The sequence below is a fragment of the Miniopterus natalensis genome, chromosome X (assembly GCF_054644295.1).
Source record: "Miniopterus natalensis isolate mMinNat1 chromosome X, mMinNat1.hap1, whole genome shotgun sequence".
Classification (NCBI taxonomy): domain Eukaryota; kingdom Metazoa; phylum Chordata; class Mammalia; order Chiroptera; family Miniopteridae; genus Miniopterus; species Miniopterus natalensis.
The window spans coordinates 65,129,281-65,151,210 of NC_142103.1; the positions used below are offsets into that span (position 1 = coordinate 65,129,281).

The 21,930-nt window shown below is 38.2% G+C and overlaps 1 protein-coding gene across 3 annotated transcripts in view; it reads left to right on the plus strand.

Annotated features, from left to right (window-relative positions):
• The first annotated feature begins 8,825 nt into the window (after positions 1-8,825).
• Positions 8,826-21,930, plus strand: part of MTM1 (myotubularin 1) — a 91,258-nt gene continuing 78,153 nt past the window's right edge. For 2 of the 3 annotated variants that reach the window (XM_087813451.1, XM_087813452.1), the window contains exons 1-3: positions 8,826-8,894; positions 11,651-11,723; positions 13,687-13,781. In XM_087813451.1, the coding sequence (XP_087669577.1) occupies positions 8,832-8,894; positions 11,651-11,723; positions 13,687-13,781 (231 nt within the window). In that variant the 5' untranslated portion in view covers positions 8,826-8,831. The remainder of the gene's footprint in view (positions 8,895-11,650; positions 11,724-13,686; positions 13,782-21,930) is intronic. The other variant, XM_087813453.1, reaches the window with a different exon arrangement.

Sequence of the window (21,930 nt, forward strand, 5' to 3'; positions counted from 1 at the left end):
AAATGTAGTTTGCAAAAACTCTTCCATGATACAAAGTAATATTGTAGTAGACAAACAAGATGCAACTAGCTAAGGTCACACTGGACTATGGTGGGCCTTTAATCCAATAGGACTGGTGTCCTTAGAGGAGAACACCATGTAGAGACAAACAGAGAAGGCCATGTGATGACAGACACAGAGATGGAAGTGCTGCTGTTGCAACCACCAGAAGCTGAAAGAGGCAAGAAAGACCCTCCCATCGAGCCTTCAGGGAAGCATGGCCCTGATGACACCCTGATTTCAGGCTTGTAGCCTCCAGAAATGGGAGAGAAGAAATTTCTGTTTTAAGCTATCCAGTTTGTGTCACTTTGTTTCAGCAGCTCCAGGAAACTCAGACATTGCCCATCCATTCTTTTTCCTTTTTTCCCCTTGTTGCTTGAATTAGAGTGTTGACAACACTGGCTTTTATTTTTCATTTAATCACAAATGGTTGATTTGCCTACATTTTCATCCATTAGCCATCTTCTCAATATAGTTTGATTTTATACACACACACACACACACACACACACGCTGCAAGAGAAGACAAAGGTATTGGAAAATCCGGCACAAAAAAGACATTGGAGCTCTTAAACTTGTGCTGGAAGTAGGAAACATTTACAAGATTGTTCATAACAGCACTGTTTGTAATAGGGAAACCTGGAACCAATTCAAATAACTGCTAAGAAGAGAATGGCAAACAAAGTATGGAACAATGGACTACTATGCAGTAGTGAAAATGAGCAGAGCACAACTCCACACATTCACATTTATGGCTCTCACAACAATGCTGCCCAGGAAAAACAAGGGGCAGAAGAATGTGTAACAATTCCAGTTATATATAAAAATTAAAAATCAACATAATATTTAGGGATATATGCTACATATGTGGAAAATTACACAGATATGCAAATGAGTTATAAACACAAAAATCAGCCCTAGAGAGGGAAGCTGGAGTACCTTTAATGGCTGAAGGCTGGTGTCTCCACAGTCATGAAAGTATGAGGGCAATACTGTATTCAGTTATTCATTGACTGTATGAATGCTCAAGCTGCTCTGTGCTGGTGCCACAATGTGAAATAGCCCTTACCCTCAGGAAGCTCAGATCTAACAGAGAAACCCAAAATGTCAATGAATAAACAGTACAGCATGACAAGTGAAATATTAGAAGTTTGTACAGTGTACAGAGAAGTGAGGGTTGTGTGTGTATGCATGTGTATGAGGAGGTCAGGAAAAGCTTTGTGTATCTTGAAGCAGGTAAATAAGAACCCTATGCCAGCAAAATCTCTGCTTCTTCCAAGTGAAAGTGCCTGGAGGAATTGGTCTGAATGGCAGATTATCATCTCCAGTCTTTTGTCTTTTCTTTATTTTTCTAAAAACTGGAAATCTGCTCTTTAGTTCCTTTCTGTTCCTCCCCCTTCACCACTAATTCCAGTTAGAGGAATATTTGTCAGTAATGCTCAGTCTCAGTAGGTCCTTGGAAAGTAGGAGATGCTTTGAATTGGCATCTTCATTACTATTATAGCTATGACTGTTTGCATGTGTTTACTCTTACCATCAAAAATTAGTTAATTTTGCTTAAGGTACTTTTTACTTATAAAGTTAAAGTGTACTTTCTGGGAACAGTTTCTAACAGGGGAAAATAGTTAAACAAAATACAGTTTTGTCATGGAGCAGATCAGCTGGGTTCATGAGTTTGGGAATTGACAGGTGGATGGGGAACTTGATCTTGTTTCTATTTTAAAACTTTGTTTACTGGCAGGTATCTGACGGTTACAAAATCCATTGGCAAATTTAATAAAGACCCATTTAAATGTATGTAATATTACTAGGTAGCCTTTTTGTATTAAAAAAGTTAACCTGTTGGTGGTTGACTTTTTTAATAGTTTATTTAGCATATCAATTTCAAGTTATGAAGCATTTCTTAAGTTACTCTTCTATAGCCACAGCTTATGCCTCTAAAGCCATTCAGCTGTCTTGAAGATATGCCATTAGTTCAGAGGGGACCAAGTAATAGGGTGAATGGATCAGCTCAAATCCATCACTAACCACTGGAAAAAATGATTCAAGATACATTTTTCACTGGGTCTAAGTTATATTTTTTTTAGCCAAAGGTCTTTGGAACATATAATGAAGTAAAAGTAAGTATATTGTGACCTTTAAAATGAATAATAAATATCAAAATGATCCAGAGAGTGAGTTCCTAAATGAAATACTACGTAATATTTCATAATTTCCAAAGGAGAATCATCAAAACAAATCCCCTTCAGCCCTGAGGTTTGATGTTACCAAAACAAATTGAGAAACTCTAATGCATATGTTTTGCATGTGCCTATTTGGACAATAAGCAATTTACTTTGACAGGGGGGTACTATTTTGGAATAAATACAGTTATATTTACTCTAAGATACCTCTAGTGTATTTCTAGATTCTTGAGTTAGAATAGAAGGTAATAAGACGAGGTGTCCATGTTAGGGATCCCATGGAAAGTTTCCCTGGGCTAGGACTCGAGTGTTTAACTTTTTTAATGGAAGTAGGCATGCTTTGAGGATAAGTTGCTTTAAAGCTGTTCAGAGCCTTGCCAAGATTATATGGATCTTCTTAGAAAATGTGTATGTAGAATAGTTAGGCAGTGTTAGATATCATGTATTTTATGAAGAATCCAGCCAAGTATATTAGTTCCAGTTTGAGGAATGACTTAGAGTTCATGAAAACATCTCCTGTAGGAGGAAGGGTCCTGGTATTGCAGTGCCTTGGTTTTGCCATATGCTATGCCAGCACTTTACATGTTCCTCATCGCAACGTCATGAGGTAGGTAGTATCATGTCCATTTCATAGGGAACTACAGTTTGTCCAGGGTTGCAAGACTATTATTATTAATCAGGTGACAAACTGGTCTGAATACAGAATTCCCTCCTTTTGTCAACTACATGGCTCAGTTTTGCAGCTTGTCATAGCACATTTTTACAAGGTATAAGCTATGAATGGTGGGGTTAATAGCTTATATTTTAGTTGAAAAGGGCACAATTATTATTTGCTTTGGCTGAGGGAAGTTCACTTGGAAATAATTTATTTTAATAGTTTAAGGCAGAGGGTGACAGCTTGTTTTTGTAAATAAAGTCTTACTGAAATACAGCCACACACTGTCATTTCTGCATCGCCTATGACCATTTTCATGTTACAACATAGTAGCTGCAACAGAATCTATATGGCTCACAAAGCTTAAACTATTTACTGTCTGCCCCTTACAGAAAAAGTTTACCAACCCCCTGTTCAAAGGAAAATGTGTAGAAATGAAATACATTTCTAGTTTTGCAGATCATCATTTGTTTTCATGTGGGGTGGGCAAATGTAGAAGTTGAATTGATAGTGTACCAATCTGAAAATGGTTGGGATGTGACCATTTCTCTTTTGTGCTGAGAATGGTTTGGGTGTCCTACAGTCAGAGCAACTTTAATGCAAAAGTCAGAATAAGTTGATTTAGTGAATCCTGGGTTTCCGGGTACTCCAGGTACAGAACAGAACTCTCTGCTATTGGTACTCATAGGGGAGAGGTGACACTTCCCTTAGAGGCCACCTTGGAAATGGGGGGAGGTTGTTTTTGTTTTTAGTGTGATGCATTGAAATATACATTATTTAATTATAATTCAGTGTCCTTTTATTTCTCATTTATACTGGAGTTAAGGCATTATGTTATTTTTTGAAATTGTGTTTAGGTTGATAATATCTATGATTTTCATTTCAGGCTAGCAAAGGGGATTTACAGAAATTTATAACAAAAGGAGCATTGGGCCTGCCCTAAGTATTTGGCATTTGTTTTCAAAACAGACTTCCAAGTAAAGAGAGATCCCTTAGAAGAACCTGGAATTCTGGACTCAGAGGCTACTTACTTATGCATAAGTTCTTGCTCACTGATAGGCTTTAGAAGTCCGTTTTCAGACTGGGTAGGTTTCTGTAGCTTTCAGTGGACCCTCCAGAGAAAGACCATCCTTAAGCTTCATTTAAATGCCAACACAATAAGAAAGCACTCTGCGGAAAATCCAGAGATTTTCTGGAAAAGGTCTGCATACCTTTTCTCACTGTTGGTACATGGAAAGTTCAAAAAAACCACTGATTGAGGCCCACTGATCTCAAATCAGGTGACCATGGGCACTAGAGCTCCCATTAGAATTTAGATTTTGCTTGCAAAGGCACTGTGAGGTGGAGGTCAAACTTATTTTCGGACTCTACTGCTTTTAGATTTTTACAATAGGGTAAAAATGGCCTTGTTTGTTTGAAAATGTTTATAGTTATGTCTGCTGCAGGTGTTTTGTGGAATCTTATTTTTTATATTCAACAGAGAGTGAAACAGTTTCTTAGTCTGGAAGAAGGGCATGATGGAAGAGGTTTGGGGGGCTTACTTTGAAATATCTATTTCTTGGGAAGCAGGATGGTAGTGTTCAAGTTCTTTTTTAGCGCAGTTGCTTCAAGGCGGCATACGTTAATGCTGCCATTCTGCTGCCCAGAGCCATCATGCCTTGATTAGCCAAATATTTGTTCTACCATTTTTTAAGCCAGCATGAATTTCTGGCTTAAATGAAACATTTGCCAAACAACAGTTAAGTTCTTTGGCCAGATCTTTATTGCCCAGTTCATTCATTCATTTAACAAATACCTATTAAATACTTACTGGGAGCCAGCTAGTCACTGTTAGAGGTGTTGTAAATGAAGCAGTAAATAAAACAGACCAGAATCCCCATCTGGTGGGTCATTGTATTCTGGTGGGTAGAGGTACATAGTAGTAACAGATATCTGAAAGTTGGTAACTGGTAGGAAGAGGAGATGGAGAGAGGCAGAGAGAAGACAAAGACACAGTGAGGGGGGGAAGAGAGGAGGGTGGGAAACTGGGGGAGACAAGGGGATACCATGAGACCATTGAGGCTATTTGTCTTGAATTTAAAGAAAGACACAATTACAGCCACATTGTGACTTAAAAATTTGATTAATTAAATAATGCCACTTTTATTTGAAGGAGGTTGGGAACCCCAAAGATTTCTTGCCTAGATGAGTTGAGTTTTCTTAACTATGAGTCTTACTCTAAAACTTCTTCTCTGCTGAGCTTGGGACCAGTCACATTTAACAGATTGTTTTATTTATTTTTTTCAAAATAGAGACCATTTGGAATTACTTTTCTCTGGGTGGAAAGTACATTACAGTGTTGGTCAAGAGGCCCAGGCTAGAGCTGGCCCCGCCACTAACTCATGCCAGGGCCTTGTTACACACCCTCTAGGCTTTCCTGGTCATCCGTAATAGGGAAGATTGGGCTTAAATCATCACAAAAGTTGTCTTTAGGATAAAAATGATAGAAGTCTACTTTTGGTTAGAATCTTCTAATTAGCACATATATAGGGAATTAAGTTTCAGTTTTCACTTTAAAGCCAAGGTAGCCCCAATTCAACATTTTTAAAATAAAAAACATTAAAACTTGAGCTTTAGGGGCTTTGGGCAAAATACTCTGTAACCAAAAGGGTAGCTGACTTTTGTAAACTTCACTATAGTTTCTTGAATTATTAATGAACTGCATTTAGACCAACATAGACATTTTATAGATGAAGGTATGGATGAACTTTCCATGCTTAATAAGTTCAAAACAGCCTAGGGCCTGTGCTCATCCATCTAGTACATTTTACACATCACTACACTGCTTCCTCTGGTCCTAATGAGACATTATTTTCATGTACTTTTTTTTTTTTTTTTTTTGATTCTCACCCGAGTATATTTTTTCCATTGATTTTTTAGAGTGGAAGAGGGGGGAAGAGGGAGAGAGACAGAGAGAAAAACATCGATGTGAGAGACATTGATTGGTTGCTTCCCACATGTGCCCCAGATCGAGCCTGCTTCCCACATGTGCCCCAGATTCCATGCCCTTGGCTGGAATCAAACCTGGGACCCTTCAGTCTGCGTGCTGACCCTCTAACCGCTGAGCCAAACCAGCTAGGGCTATTTTCATGTACTTTTTAAGAGAAGTTTTATAACTGGGTCACCACTAGCCATGTACTATCCCAGTAGTCGTTATCTTTCTTCCTAGTATTTATAGGGTCAGGACTAATTTGTAGAAGAATAGGTTATGGTGTGAGCATTCAATAATTATCCTTTCATAATTGAAAATATGATAATTTGTTAACAAATATACCAGGCACTGTTCTAAGACCTTCATATGTATTACTTCATTCATTTGGTTCCCAACTATGCTGCAGTAAAATAAACAATAGCAACCTAAGGCCAGAGAAGTTAAATAACCTGCCCAAGGTCAAATAGTGAATTGCAGAGTCAGAATTTGAATGGAGTCAGCTCCAACATCTGTGCTTTCCAGCATTATACTGTTTCAGCTTCTGTGTATTTCAAAAATAACTGGAACCATTCAACAAAAAGAGTTTCACTGATGAGCTTTTACAGCGAACCTCATCATGAAACTGACCCCTGTTACCTGGCCCCTTGGATTTCTGTTTTGGGGAGTTTGTAGTGTACCTCTAAAAATGAGGGCGTTAAACATAAAGACTACATATTATGTGAATTCATTTATGTAAAATGTCCAGAATGGGCAAATCTATAGAGAGAACAAATTCATTGTAGCTTAGGGGCTGGGAGAATGGGGAGTGATGAGTGACTAATAATGGTATGGGGTTTCTCTTTTGGGGTGGTGAAAATGTTCTAAAGTTGATTGTGGTTATGGTTGCACAACTCCGTTGATATACTAAAAGTCATTAAATTGTACACTTGAAAAAAGTGAGTTGTATAACATGTAAGTTGTGTCTCGATAATGTAGTTAAAAATAAGGGGAAAGTGAGGACTTTCCTCTATTATATTTAGTTCATTTTAAATTGAAATTTTTAAGTGAGGATTGAAGAAAACAGGAAGATTCATCTGTTATGGTTTATAAACAGGAACAGGAAGGTGAAAACTGAGTTGACTGTATAACCTAACATTTTAAATTTCTCCTATTGACTTTATAGTAGTAATTTAACTTTTGTTTATAAACACTGACTTGTTAAATGTTTTAAATATTATAGTATTTGATTACTACAAAGTAATTTTATATCTGTTACTGAAGAAAATCCCCCAATATATAATCTTGTTTAGTCAATAAAATAATTTTAGGGCAAAAACTTGCTCTATCTAATCTGTCTCATCCATTCTACTGTCTCAGAATAAAGGGTTATTTTGCTGGGATTTGAATTTAAGGTTAGAGAGGTTTTTCAAGGCTATTTTGTCTGAATTTAATTCAGTTTAGAGTTATCATTCATTAATCTTTTAAAAATTTATTTCTAATTTTAGGTTGTGCCATGTCTTAGTCATTTTAGGTTTTTGAAGTTTAGTATTGCTTTTTATAAAGAAGTATTGTAATTGTTAATTTTTAAGCCTCAGCAGTAGTTCCCTAGTTCCAGTGTTCTGGGTTTTGGTGAACCAATATACCATCTAACCCCATCATGATGTTTCACAATATTGTGTATTTTGCACATATTCATTCATTTGCCAAATAGTTAGGAGTGTCAACCGTGTGCCAGGATACAGCCATGACCCAGACAGGCCCGAAGCCTTGCCCTTGGAGAGCTGAACTCGGGGGGTGGGGAACCGGCACTAATCTTTTAAGATTGTCCTCACCTGGCCACCTCTCTGTCTTCATCCTGGTGGTTGCCCTTATCTGCATCTTGTCATCTCTCTTGGGCCTTACTTTTTTTTAAAAAAAAATATATCTTTATTGATTTCAGAGAGAGGAAAGGAGAGAGAGAGACAGAAACATCAATGATGAGAGAGTCATTGATCAAGCCCACAACCCGGGCATGTGCCCTGACCGGGAATCGAACCCTGATCGCCTGGATCCTAGGTCAACGCTCAACCACTGAGCTATGCCCGGCTGGGCTCTTGGACCTTACTTGAAGACAGTGACTGACACTGTGAAGCTATCAGATCACTAGGTTTTGTGCTGATATTCTCCATACTGGATTTTGTTAGCAAGTGGTTACTCACTTAATGAGCCTGGGGAAAAGATCCCACAAATAACGACAATCACCTTGTTGACTTGGATGCTTTGTACCTCCCTGTGACTTCAGTGTGTCTTTCTATCATTAAATTTGATAAATAAAGTAACCAAAACATTACTTAGTTTCCTGTTGTTGTTATAATCTTCACAAGAGTAAATCTTGCTTTAAGATACTGTTTATGTTCTGAACATGATGCTTTCATTTATGTCCGAATTGTGATGAATATGCATTATTTAAATGAAGTATGTTTTCCTTAGAAAATACTGATTAAATCAAATCTTACTAATTTGATTTTCATCAAATTCATGCCACTTCAGATTGCCTTAATTTGGAGAAAATAGAATTCTTAAAGGGGAAAATACTGTGAGTTCAATTGTCTACTCTTTTTATTGCTCTGCTGCCTCTAAATAATCTTTAAAAATTAAGAAGTGTGGAAATTTGCACAATTATTAACATTATGTTCTTTTAGATGACAATTTGCTATGAATAAAAAGTCCCAGAATATGTGTGCTATCTTCCGCTGGACTCCCCCATGCATATTTAGCTAGCTGCCCTTTCTTTTTCTTCCTTAGTGCCCTCCACCTTTACCAGAGCCCTGTCCTATGCCCTGTGCTGTGCTTAGTCCTTTGTGTGTGTCAGTCCCATTGGAGACTACAATGGAAATAGGGCCTGTAAAGTGTAGTACTGTTGGTTCTCAATTGCAATATTTAAATATCAGGTGTTACATATGTCTGAAATTGCATACAATTCAGTTGATATTGAATGTCGTCTTTTTTTGATAGAGTTTCCAGTATGGCTTCTGCACCAACTTCTAAATATAATTCACGCTCCTTGGAGAATGAGTCTATTAACAGGGTAAGTTGTGTTTTCAGATTTATTCTGTCTTTTTCTTTGCATTTCTCTTTTTCATATTTGAATATTAGGTGGTCATTTTGAGTTTATTGAATTATTAATTACATTATTCATTCACATAATGTAAATACTTCAATACATGTGGTTTAATTTATTATCCCACCTTGTTCTAGAAGAGACAGACTACTTTATATGTGTTACATGAGTTTGGTTTGTAAATCCTTTCACATAACTTCATTTTTGAGAACCTCTGTGTTGTGAATATTACATTTCAGGTACCAGGCAGTCCCTCACCCCTGAAAGTTTTCTGAAAGAGATATTGGAAAACCAAGGCCTGCTGAGAAGCTTGTTACACCCTCCTAGATACTGGCATTATTTTCCAATTATGATGATAAAATAGTTGCATGACCAAAACAAAAATAACATTAACAGAAAATGGTTCAAAGTACTGAGGAGAAATTTATGTAATTAGAGGGAGATTTTGGAACATATATTGAAAGTAAGTGATGAATTTAAAATAAGCTTTATTCTTGGCCCTTTAAGGCTTTTGATTATCTGCCAGAAAGGTTAATTTACACTCCCAATGGCAGTGTAGGGGGATGCAATCAGAAGGGAGCAAACTGGTGTCTTTTAATTTGTATTTCCCTGATTACTAATGAGGTTGGCCTTTCAAAAAAAGAAGAAAAAGGCATGGTTTTTGTCTATTTGTATTTCTTTTGTGAAGTGACTGTTCATGTGCTTTTCCTGTATGCCTTTGGGATGTTTGGGGGATTTTTTTCTATTGATTTATGTATTCTTTATATATTATAACCAACTCTTTATAATATATATTACAAGTCTTTGCCCTAATTATTTTTTCTTTTTTATTGACTATATTCCTTGAGCTGTACACTATATCTCTGTGGTTTACTTATTTTATAACTTGAAGTTTGTACCTCTTATTCCTCTTCACCTTTTTTACCTATTGTCAGCCTTTCAATTATATTTAATTATATTTAGTATTTAATTATATTTAGTATTTTGTTTAAATATATTTATAATATTTTGTTTTGATTTTGAAAGTCACAGGTTTAAAGTTTTTATGTAGTCACATCTATCAAGCTTTTTCTTTATATTTTCTGCTTTTGGTATCATGTTTACAAGGACCTTTTCCTCACCAAGATTACATAAGTTTTTATTGTATTTTAGTAATGTTATGTTACAAGGTTCAGTTCTAAACACAAAAGTAACTCCAAGAAGGTAATTATAAGTCCTTGTGTAACGTTAAAATAAAGTATATCCTATATTAATTTCATGTTATCCTGTGTTAATCAAACCTTTGTTTTCCTTATTTTGTGGTTGAATTTTGCTTTCTTCTTACCCAGAATTGTGGTATTTAAAAGGCATACCGAATTTTAAATTTGCTTGTTATACTTGTTTTTAGTTAGTGAGAGGCGGTGTTAAAGGATGATGGTAATTTGTTTCCAGTCTTATTATTTATATAAGGTGTGTGGTTTTGCTCCTTATTGAGGAAGGCATTCCTGGCTGGGGGACAACTTTTCCTCCTAGTTAAAAATGCTTAGCTTGCAAGCACTAAAACATACTTAAAATTGGCCAGGAATTTTCATTTTGTGCCTGAATAAAAAAGTATCCCTCTTTGACAGCTTATATTTTACCTACATACACAGTTCACATTTCTCTCATTTGGTAATACTTTACGTTTGCATAGCCCTTGATAATTCACCAAAGTGTGCTTGTGCATTTTGTTTCACTTTAATACATTCACAAAATCCCTTGGGGGAAGTATTAACTAACTTCACACATGAAATGATTGCAGTGTGACTTTGGAAAACAATTTAAAAAACTGAATGAAAAGTAGTGCTGAAAAAAACCCTTTTGCCCAAACAGATTTTAATGATGTGCCTCATACACCCTACAGTGGACACAGGCAGCCCATCATTGTTATGAATCCACTAGGGCAGTTGAACAGATTGAGAGACATCTTACCAGGCATCCAGGTCACAATGGCCAGTTATGGCAAATTAGACTTAGAACTCCCCTGTGGGTTTCAGTGGTTAATACTTGCCTGCCTGAGGGAGCTGCTGTGGCCATTGAATAAGGCACAGGCCTGGGAATACTTCTGAAGCTAGGAGGCCTAGAGACAGTACAGCAATGGGAAGAATTTGTGTAGATGGTACCTAAGGCCCTTGTCAGCTCCAGAGTTCAATGACAGACCCCTTTCCTCTTATCAAGTTACCTATGTGAGGAAATATCTTAGGAAAATAAGAAATCCAATATGTAATCAAGGTTATTATCTGGCACTATATGAAGATTCTGTGATTACTATGGCTCAATTAAGGCCCCATTGAAAGAAGTTTTTATTCCTACCCATAACAAAAAAGATAAATGACTAAATATATAATATAGAAAAAAAAGCTGCCATAGTATACATGTATCTTAGAATACATGTAATATTTACTTTTTATCATTTTTCTGAATGATATTAACAGGGAAGTACTTGGAAGGGGTGTTTAAAAATAACATTATTACAAAGCTTGCTAATATTATTTGCAGAATAAAAGTTATCACAGCTAATGAATTTTGAGGGTAAATTGTATTTTTTAGTTTGAATTTTCTGTGCCAATGTTCTATAATGATAAATGTTTCTCTGATTTTTTTTCCCTTTAAAAAATACATTTCTGGTCAGTTGTGTTCCAGGTTGCTTAAAAACCTGTGAAAATGTCATGTCATTACTTCTGATGCCACTATTTCATTTCCAGACTTCTAGGGATGGCGTCAGTCGGGATCTCAGTGACACTGTTCCTCGACTTCCAGGAGAAACTCGCATTACTGGTAAGGGTCCTATAAAGTTAGGATTTGCATAGATTGATGAGAGATCCAGCAGGATCAGGTGGCTTCAATTCCTCATACTTTTTAGAAGTCAAATTTGGACAAATAGGCTAGCTAAAGTTTTAATATAGAGAGAACTCTGTGCATTAGTTTCTTGATCAAAGAGTTCTTCAAGAACTTTGTGCTCTCCAGGATAATGATATATTTTTCTCTGTACCAAAGACAGAATTATTTTGGAAAAAAATTGGATTATCTCTTAAAAGTTACTTATTGGAGTGAAAGCTCTCATGGTATTAGTTTGTAAGATCAGATGATATTAAGGTTTACTAGTCTATGATGTATGCTTTAAAATGATCAAGTTAAAGGCTTAAAAGTCTCAGTATTCTCTTCTTTGAAATATAGGAGACCATAATGGTTTAAAATATCTTTCATTTGCTAGATAACTGAAGTTAGTAATATTGATGTAACAATTTGATTGTCAACTTATTTTTTCATGATAAATTCATAGTAAGAGGAAGGTATCTACTTTGGAAGAACATATTGTTCTGGTTTAAGAATACAGATGCATCTGACAGCTTCTAAGCAAAGGGCTGATATCGTGGGCTTTCACATTTTAATTAGGGTTGGCATCCTCTCAGATTCCCATATATTTGATGATGATACAGTTACCATTGTTTCAGGGAACCTTTTGTTTTATTGACTAAGATCTTGGCTGTTTAGCTTAAATGGATAAGATATGGTGTTTATTAGATTAAGATCATAGATATGGTGCCTTTGTGAATTACTTAACTATGCACCAGGAGAAACTATTTCATGTCCACACACTTGCAAGCATGATCCTAGTCTTGAAAAGGAAACCATTCCAATTTCTGGATAAGAGCAAAGAGGATAGCTTACTTTTGGTGATCTTCATATATGAAGTTTTGGTGCTCTGTATCAGTGCCAGGACCTTAACTGGTGCATAGTAACTGAATTAGCATGTGGTAGCCTTACTGGGTATCATTTAGCATCTGAGGATAAAGGGATTTCAAACTTGTTTTTAAAAATTAAAAGCCATTAACACGTTCAAGGACATCCAAGAAAGATAAGGGAAAGATACATTTTTATAATAAATTAACCCTCCTAATTTTCTCTTTATGTTTGATTCTACCAAAGATGTACTATTCTCTTGGCCATCTGTTTTATATTATTTAAATCAGGGTTGGGAACATCTGGTCCACGGGCCCTGTATGGTCAGCAAAATCATTTGGTCTGGCTCTGCCAAGGCAACCGCAGGTGGGACTTGAAATTCAATAAATCTAGGAGCTTTTTTCATAGCTAATTTTTAAGTTGATAATTTTGTATGGCCCTCAGATGACGTTATAAATATCCAAATGGCCCTTGGCAGAAAAAAGGTTCCCCACCCCCTATTTAAATGTTTGAGATCAATCTAACTAAACTCTCATCTAGACTATTAAAAGAGAAAGAGTAGACTATAGAAACATCTCTACTGCTGACATTCATTTATTAAAAACATTACAATGTTTGTGTGATTAGAGGTTGGCAAACCTCAAAGCCTATCTGGTGGTTAGTCCATGAGACTGTCCTACAGGAATTGCAATCACCTGGTTGAAGTAGCTCAGCAGTTACCTTTATAACCTCCTGAGGGTAGTAGCAGCAGTACCCTCATTCACTTCTGTTCTGCAGCTATTATCACCTTGCCCCGGGTAGTGACAGTGTGGGGGGCAAGCTCAGGGAAGCACTACTAGTGCCTGGAGGTGACATGTGGCCCCACTAGTTCCCTCATGACTCCACTGGACTTAGCATGGTAATGTAGAAACATTGCCAATGCTTGCTTTTAAACTTTTCAGTGATTTTTTTTATTGTAGTTATTCTTAGCCAAATAGTTTGTATTAAATTAGTGCCATTTGTTGTGTATCTTGGTATATATTTCCATTATTTTAGGGTACTTTTTTTATCTTAATAGACAAAGAAGTTATTTACATATGTCCTTTCAATGGCCCCATTAAGGGAAGAGTTTACATCACAAATTATCGTCTTTATTTAAGAAGTTTGGAAACGGTAAGTAGAATCTAAGACCATAAAGATGACCCTAACTGTTAAAGATAATGCTAAACTGTTTCTCTTCTACGTTGCAAGATTGACTGTGGCTCAGATTAACATGGGGGATACATTTGCTTCTCAACTCTTAATTTTTGGCTTATGTAAAGCTTATTTAACACTAACACTTGTATATGTAGTAATAGAGTGACGCAAAAAAAATAAGTTTTGTCTCTCATAATAGTGGGGAGTGCTTGGTAACTATAGCCATTTGCTAGTTTGGAGAAGTTTGCTAGGTATAGAATAGTGGCTCTTTAGCAGAAGCACAGAGTAATTCCACCTGTGGAGCTTTAAAAACCCTACAGATGCTCTAGATTTATTGCATCAGAACATCCAGGCCTGTGGTCCTGGCACAATTGTAATTTTTAAAACATCACAGTGGAAGATGCTGATGTGAATCCTTTGTTCAGGCCCACTGCTCTAGAACTTTCCAAATGTTTGATTATAAAGCACCAGGTAGCAGTTTAGAACTAGGCTAACTATGGTGTGGCTTAGTGCCACTCTACCTTTTCATTCCACAGCCATGAAATGTTTGCCGCAACATTTCAAGTTACGTTCTACTGGTGGAACAGTGAAATGGAGATGATATGCTCCGGAAGGGAAAGAAGGAGTGAATAGCCACTGTGGCTGTCACAAAAGGACCTATAGTAGATGTGGTGGCTCACCATTGCCCAGGCTGGCCTGAAGGGACAGACTTATTTTGGTGAGATGGACCAAGAGGGAGTAAATAGGTCCAGGGTACATGGAAGAAAGCCCATCAGCAGCTTGTACACAGGAGACATTGAGACTATTGGGGGAACCTCGCTTTTGTTTTATTGCTTTTACCTTGCAGTTTCTTATTTAAAACAGTTCTAATCTAGATTAGTTTGCATCTTTTGATTTTTTTTTTTTATGTTCAGTGTTGTGTCCAAAGTCTGAAAAATGCTGTTTATTACTCATATTGCCTTAGTTGTGGTAGTCCACTTTTATGGTGTTCATAGACCTGTAGGGTTCTGAGATTGGATATTTTATTTATGTAGATCTGTTCAGGCTCCTAAGTAAGACTGGAGCTGAATAAATGTTCCTCATTTTCCAAAATGCAAAAGAAGAATCTCACCCGACTGGCGTGGCTCAGCGGTTGACCTAGGATCTAGGAGATCGAGGTTCAATTCCTAGTCAGGGCCCATGCCCAGGTTGCGGGCTTGATCTCCAGTAGGGGGCGTGCAGGAGGCAGCCGATCAATGACTCTCATCATTGATGTTTCTATCTCTCTCTCCCTCTCCCTTCCTCTCTCTGAAATCAGTAAAGATATATTAAAAAAGAAAAAGAAGAATCTGGAAATTAACAGAGCAGTGAGCTGGATGTCAATCCTTGGCAACAATTGGCAGCAATTCTAGAATTACTCATTTAAGTAGATGACTTTTAAGTACCTAGAAAAAAAAGAAACCATTGGGAGTGTTTTTTGTGCTGTCTTAATTGAATCAAGGCATATGACAGACTCCAACAAAGAAACATGAGCCAAATGGTGGTGGTACACTTAGGTGGAGTTATTGTCTGTGTATTAAAAGCTTGAGGCCAAACAGCAAGGGTGGTCACTCATGTCTTGTAGTGTGGGTCCTTTGTTTCCAGTGTTTCTAATGCAGTACAAATGAACACATAGAAAGCATGCATGTCCAATGTGTGAAAAACGCAAAACTAACCAATGTGGTAGGTGACAGAGTTGGGGTTGGAAACTATCTGAATCAGCCAGGATTTTGGAGTGAAACAAATAATATGCATAAATAATTTAGCATAAATAACATTTACAGTTGTATCAAAAAGGATGGAGGAGGTTTGTCTTAACAGGAGCCCACACTTATTTGATCCAGTAATTGGACATGACTGATTAAAAAGTTAATAGAACTGTAGACTGAATTAAGAAAAGTATAATAACGGCTAGACAAAATGAGGTGGTAGTCTTGTCTGAAGCTGCACATTCAAATCCAGATGCCATACTTTAAGAGGGACAATGACAAACTAGAGACAGTTCATACAAAGGGAACCAGGCTAGTGAAGGGGCTGTAATATGAGCAATGATGGAAATAAATGTTGATCTTTCATGTGAAGAAAGGAAGACAAAGGGAGACATCACAGAGCTATGAAGTGCCTTCTGTGGAAAAGGGGTTAGACTCATTCTATACAGCTCTCAAGGGTCAAATTGGGACAGATTAAGATATCTTATGCTAATATAGGGGAGAATCATAAAAAATTTAGAATTAATGCAAGTGTTATGGTGTCTTCACCTCTGAGACTTTTGTTTTGTTGACCAGCCACTCATATGCCTGATTCCATTTTATCCTGTCATTGATGATGAACTGGGAAAATTATTTAAACTGTGGTGCTGTGACAAGATTGTGTATATTGTGTGATCTCAGTGATGTAAAACAAACAAAAACTACCTGTAGAAAAGAGGCCAGAAGGAAATACACCAAAAGTTCTAGTACTTGGAGTATTTGGAGAGTGGATGGAATTGGAGGGAGCATATATTCCTTTTATAATTGATAGAGTACTTAGCAAGCTTTATTTTGTTTTCATATGGCACTCTAGAAGATGGAGATTAGCGCTGAATGGCTGAATAAAATGCCCATTTGACACTGCCTTCTAACTTTTTCTTCTTCCACTAAGTGTTACATAAGCATTTTGGCTACAACATTTAGTCCAAGTATAAAAGCAAGCAGCTAATGGCAGAAGACATCATATAAAGAAAGGCATTTAAGTGGTTATGTAGAAGCCTAAAAACATAGTCGTCATAGTGTTTCTTAAAGTTCTAAATAAGAGCATTAATTGTGGATTCTGCTGCAAAACGTGAATTTTTTGTGTGTGTTTGACAACGAGCTGTCATCTCACTGGTGTTTTGAAGTGGACACCTGTTTGTTTCAGGTATGTAAACACTGCAGTGGAAGTGCAGTCTGACTTGGAGTCAGCTGTCTAAGCACAGTGGTCATTTCCTTAGATTGTCATGGTGGCCTTCCACCTCGCCCTCCTTCATGGTCTTCCCCCACCACTCTGGCCTGCACGCTACCTCCAGAGTATCCTCCTCAGACCTAGGCTGGCCAGCTTACTTCTCGGTTCCAAAATTCTTGTTGGTACCCTATTGCCCATAGAATAAAATCCATTCTCCTTTATATGGCATAAAAATCCTCCTGACTTCTCTTTCCTTGACTCATACCACATCTCCCATACTCTTCTCAAACTACACAAAACCTCTTCCCTTTTCCCATCATGCAAAGCCCTTTCATACGTCTGTACCCTTGCATGTGCTGTTCTCACTGTACCTGAATGCCCTTTCAGAAGCCACTATTTATCCTTCAGAACCCACCTCAAAAATTGTTTCCTCTATGAAACCTTCTCCAGCTTCCCTTGAAGAAATCACTCTCTATCTAAACCTGTAATACCCCTCCCAACACTTCCTCTCCCTTCCACTATCTCCTATTTTATATATTTCACTGCTTTATCTTGTTCCTTGTCCATCTGAGGACAGGGTTGCTTGTCTATCCTTTCACTGGTGTACCCTCAGCACATAGGACAAAGCCTGGCACATGAAGGTGCTCGATCAGGCTGTGCTGGATGAAGGAATTCTGTCTTGCTTATATGCTGCTTTTTCTGTGGTCATAAGTAATAGTGAGTCCTTGTGGCCCTCTGCCTAGCTATCACAGTGTCTAGTAGACAGGATGTGCTCAGTAAAAGTGTATTCAGTGAGTGAACTTGGGAGGGAACAGGCCTCATTACTGTTATTTGACCACATGTCGAAGACCCATAGCCATCTTTTGATCTTGAGGGTGCTCAGGAATTTGGCTTGAAGTTGACCTTGTCACTCCAGTAGGGGCACTTTAGGTATGTACTGCTTTGTAATCTGGTAGACTATCACTGGGAAGAGTGCTTCCAGATTCCTTTCCAGGAACACTTTGAGTTCAGGTGCTATAGAAGATGAGAAAGACAAATTGACCCTTTGTTTATTCATGTGTTCATATCTTTATTCCAGAAGCTTTCATTGAGCCCTGTGGTGAATCTAACACCATGCTAGGTGAATGATGTGGCATGAATAATTGTGGTTTAACATGGAAAAGACTGCAGTGGTTGCGTAATACTATGAGTTTACAAGGGAGAGGATGATTAAACATGTGATGAGTCATAGAATGCTTTATAGAGGAGGTAGTACTTGAACCAAGCCTTGAAGAATGGTAACAATTTCCTGGACAGGAGGGTAAGTGGGAGGAGCATGTCAGGTAGAGAGTTTCCAAATCACATGTATAACAATATGGAAATATACGATATACTGTGGAAATGGTTGAGTGATCTGTTGGAACTGGAATATAGAAGGTAGAGAGAGGAGTGGAGAATGGGAGGCGATGGGGCTGTATGCATATTACATGGAGAATGTTATGTTAGATGTGTATTTCAGGAAGAGGAGTCAGATTGCAGCATGTATGATGGATTAGGGAGAGAGAGACTAGAGGCAGGAAGTTATTTTAGTTTTCCAGGTAAGCAATAAGGGCCTAATACAGCCCTAGTTGCAACAGAAAGGAGGGAGCAGCCTTGAGAGATCCAGGAGGATTTGTGTGGCCATTGGAGGTGGGAGTTGAAGAAAAGACTGGAGTTGAGAATGATTCCTGTTATTTTTTGGCTTCAATAATTGAAGCTGCTCCCAGTCATCAAAATACACATTATAGCTCTCGCCAGTGTGGCTCAATTGGGTGGGCATCGTCTCATGTACCGAAAGGTTGCCGGTTCAATTCCCACTCAGGGCACAAGCCTGGGTTGTGGGCTCGATCCCCAGTAGGGGGTGTGCAGGAGGCAGCTGATGGAGGTTTCGCTCTCACATCAATGTTTCTATCTTTCTCTCTCCCTCTCCCTTCCTCTCTCTCTAAAAATCAATAAAAAAATATTTTTAAAAATAGACATTACAGGAGAAAGGAATGTGTTGGAGACAAACCCCAGGCCAAATAAGTCTGAATGTGTGGGCTTACAGTGGTATAACTATCAGGTGGAAATAGCTCAGAAGCAGTCGGAAGCATGGCTCTAAAGTTTTGGAAGTTATTAGCATATCATTATTGGTAAAAGCCGTATACATCCGCAAGATTCCTTGGGAAGAGATGTGGGCTGAGGAGAGAACCCTAGGGGATATGAACATTTTTCCATGATGGGGAGAGAAGAGCCACTGGAGAAGAGAAAGAAGAGGTGTAGAAAATCTGAGAGAAGGCTTTGGTGGAAGTTGGTAGAAGAGAAAAATCTCAGGAAGTGAGAGTGGAGCATGGTGTAAAATGTTGCAGGGTTCAGTAAGATAAAGAATGAGCAGGGACCTTGGAGGGTGACCATTAGGAGGCACTGGGAGCTCAGGTAGAACTGACTCTGGTGATGTGAGTCTGATTAATTGGTCTCTCTTGCTTTTCCTTCTACTTCCCAATGGAAGATTTGCCAGCTTCTGGTCCTGAGCACACTTCTATTCAGTCTTTGCCCCTTGGCTTCATCTATTCCCTGACTCCAGTCACTTTTCTACAAATAACACCATATGTTAACAAAGCTCCTTGAATTTACCAAGCCTTTCCCACACATTCTCATCCCATCTGACAACAGCTGACAGGTAAAGCATATGCTACCTGGCCCATTCCCTTAGACCCTCCCCCTACTCGACTTTGTTTTCTAGTGCTGACCTTTCTTCTGACCCCAGTTTCTCATTTCTTACTGCTTGTTGGAGATCCCTTGACTTTCCATCTGACAGCCCAGGTGCATGGCCAAACTGAAATTCTTCAGCTCTTTCTCCCTTCCTGGTTCCTTCTTTTGGCATTCTTGTTTCTCTTGATGGTGCTACTTTTCTTCTAGTCACCCTGGAATCATTTCTCTAACCCCCTCCCCCCTTCTTCTCTGCAGTCTTCTTCAGATTTTCCCGGTTCTTTCTAGTCCTGTTGTCCCACCCTAGTCCAAGTTCTCATCACCAGCACCTATCTCCAAGGCCATTGAAGTAACTTCTCCCACTTTATTCTTGCTGGCTCTGTAAGATGTTCTCACAATCTTATTCCATTGCTCAGAAACTCTCAATGGCTCCTTTCCTCCCTCATTTCAGATTCTTTAGCCAGGTACTTACAGTCCTCTGCAACCCGCCCCTAACTCATCTCCCCTAATCCATCATACATGCTGTAATCTGACTTCCCTTCCTGAAATACACATATGATATGTCATTCTCCAGGTAATGTGGGTACAGCCTCATTGCCGCCCATTCCTCACTCCTCCCTCTACCCTCTATATTTCATGCCCCACCCCCACTCACACTTTGAAAAATTATTTTGAAATATTTAACAAAGTTTATAAAGGATAACGTAACTATCTGTGGATCCAACACCCAGCTAAAGAAATCCCATTTCTCCCCTTCACTTCAGAGGTAATCATCATTCGAAAGTTGGTATTTCTTACTCCTGGTCATTCCACACACCTCTTTTAAAAATAGGATGGAATATAGGGGATGTGTAGGAAGCTAAAGGAATGGAGGCTTTTAAGCTTTCCAAATAAGTAGTTGACCACCCTTGGAAGTATAATTTGGTTCTAGAATTAGGACTGCTGATAAGTGTTGGATATACAGTTTTCATTTTTGGATGGTAACTCAGAAACAATATGTTCTTCCTGGATTAAATTCAAGGACAAACTTATTGTTAGGATTTTCTCTAAAAGCTGGGAACATAGTGATTCAATTCTTCAGGCAGAGTCTCACCCAAAGATTCTTGGATACCATTCAAGACCCTCTATAAAGACAGAACACACATTAACTTTTATTCAGTAAGGGTAGTTCTGTGAGAGACCAGAAGAACAGGTCTGCTTACTTTGCCTTTTGATGGTTTACCAGTGCAGAGGTAGGACTTGGAGAATCAAGATGGCTGGATAGCCTGCATTTCCATCAGACTCTCTCAAATATCTGGTTCTGAAATGAGCTTTGGACAGGTGATAGGTATCATGCCACCAAAAAGCTGGGCATATAACAAGTGTGCTAACACTTAGGTTCCATTATCTCTTTAATTACTGCAATTTCAGCTGTAAGCCTTGGATACCACCCAGAAGGAGGCAAAGTTTATCTTCCATTGAGGACATTTCAAAGCCAGACCTGTATTTTTTTTTCCAGAGGGAAGGCCCAACCAATTCATTATAAGCGGATTCTTGTAGTATTTTTCTTTTCAGGAAAATACATTGGAAACTGATCAAGGCTGTTCTTTCTTTAGGTCCTACTGTCTAGTGGATTTGGTACCTGTTTTCTTTAAAGGAGATGAAAGCATGTTAAAAAGACTAAAATAATAAAGCATCCTAGTGTGTCTGTAGGTAAGAACCTAAGTGGGAACATAGTATCCACACTATAGGTATTCTTTTAAACTTCAGTCTTAAATCATCTTATATTGCTGCTGCAAAATGAGTGCTGTTTTCAGTTTAAAACAATCCCTGCTAATACCCTATATCCCTATGCCCCTTGTTGCCATACCATCCCAACTTGCCAATCCCCAAACTTGAAACTCGGGGAACTATTGAGCCCTGCTGTTGAAGGTCATATTGTGGATTTAATTAATTATTCCCCCTGCAAGTTCAGACACTTTAGGCCTCAGAAAGGGTCTCATCGCTGCTTTGGCAATTCTTTTAACCTCTAATTGAATTCTTGTTTCTCCCCCCATCACATAAGTGACAAACCCTCTATGTTCTTTAGCTGACCTCATCTCTTGCTGTGTTGAAAAGTTAAAAGTCATCTTCTTGAATCTCCTATAAATTCCCCTCTCATCACCTTATGATGTCTGTTTTCACCCATCCATCTTCTTGTCCAAAGCAAATCCCTCTAATTGAGCCTTTCTCAGGAGCCTTAGTGCCCCATTATGCTTCTATGTCTTATGCATGTGGTTTTCATTGGCTCTTCCCCTGCCCCCCACCCCAAAGACCTGCTCCAGTCTCTTTATTTTAAAACACCTTGCATCCCTGTTCCCCCCTGATACTACTATCTTCTTTCTTCTCCTTCTTTGCCAGACTTCTTTTAAAAAATTAGTCCACACATGCTGCTTCCACTTCCTGTCTATTCACTCCTTTACTTCTTGTGGTCTGACTTCTGTTCTCTATTGAAACTATTCTT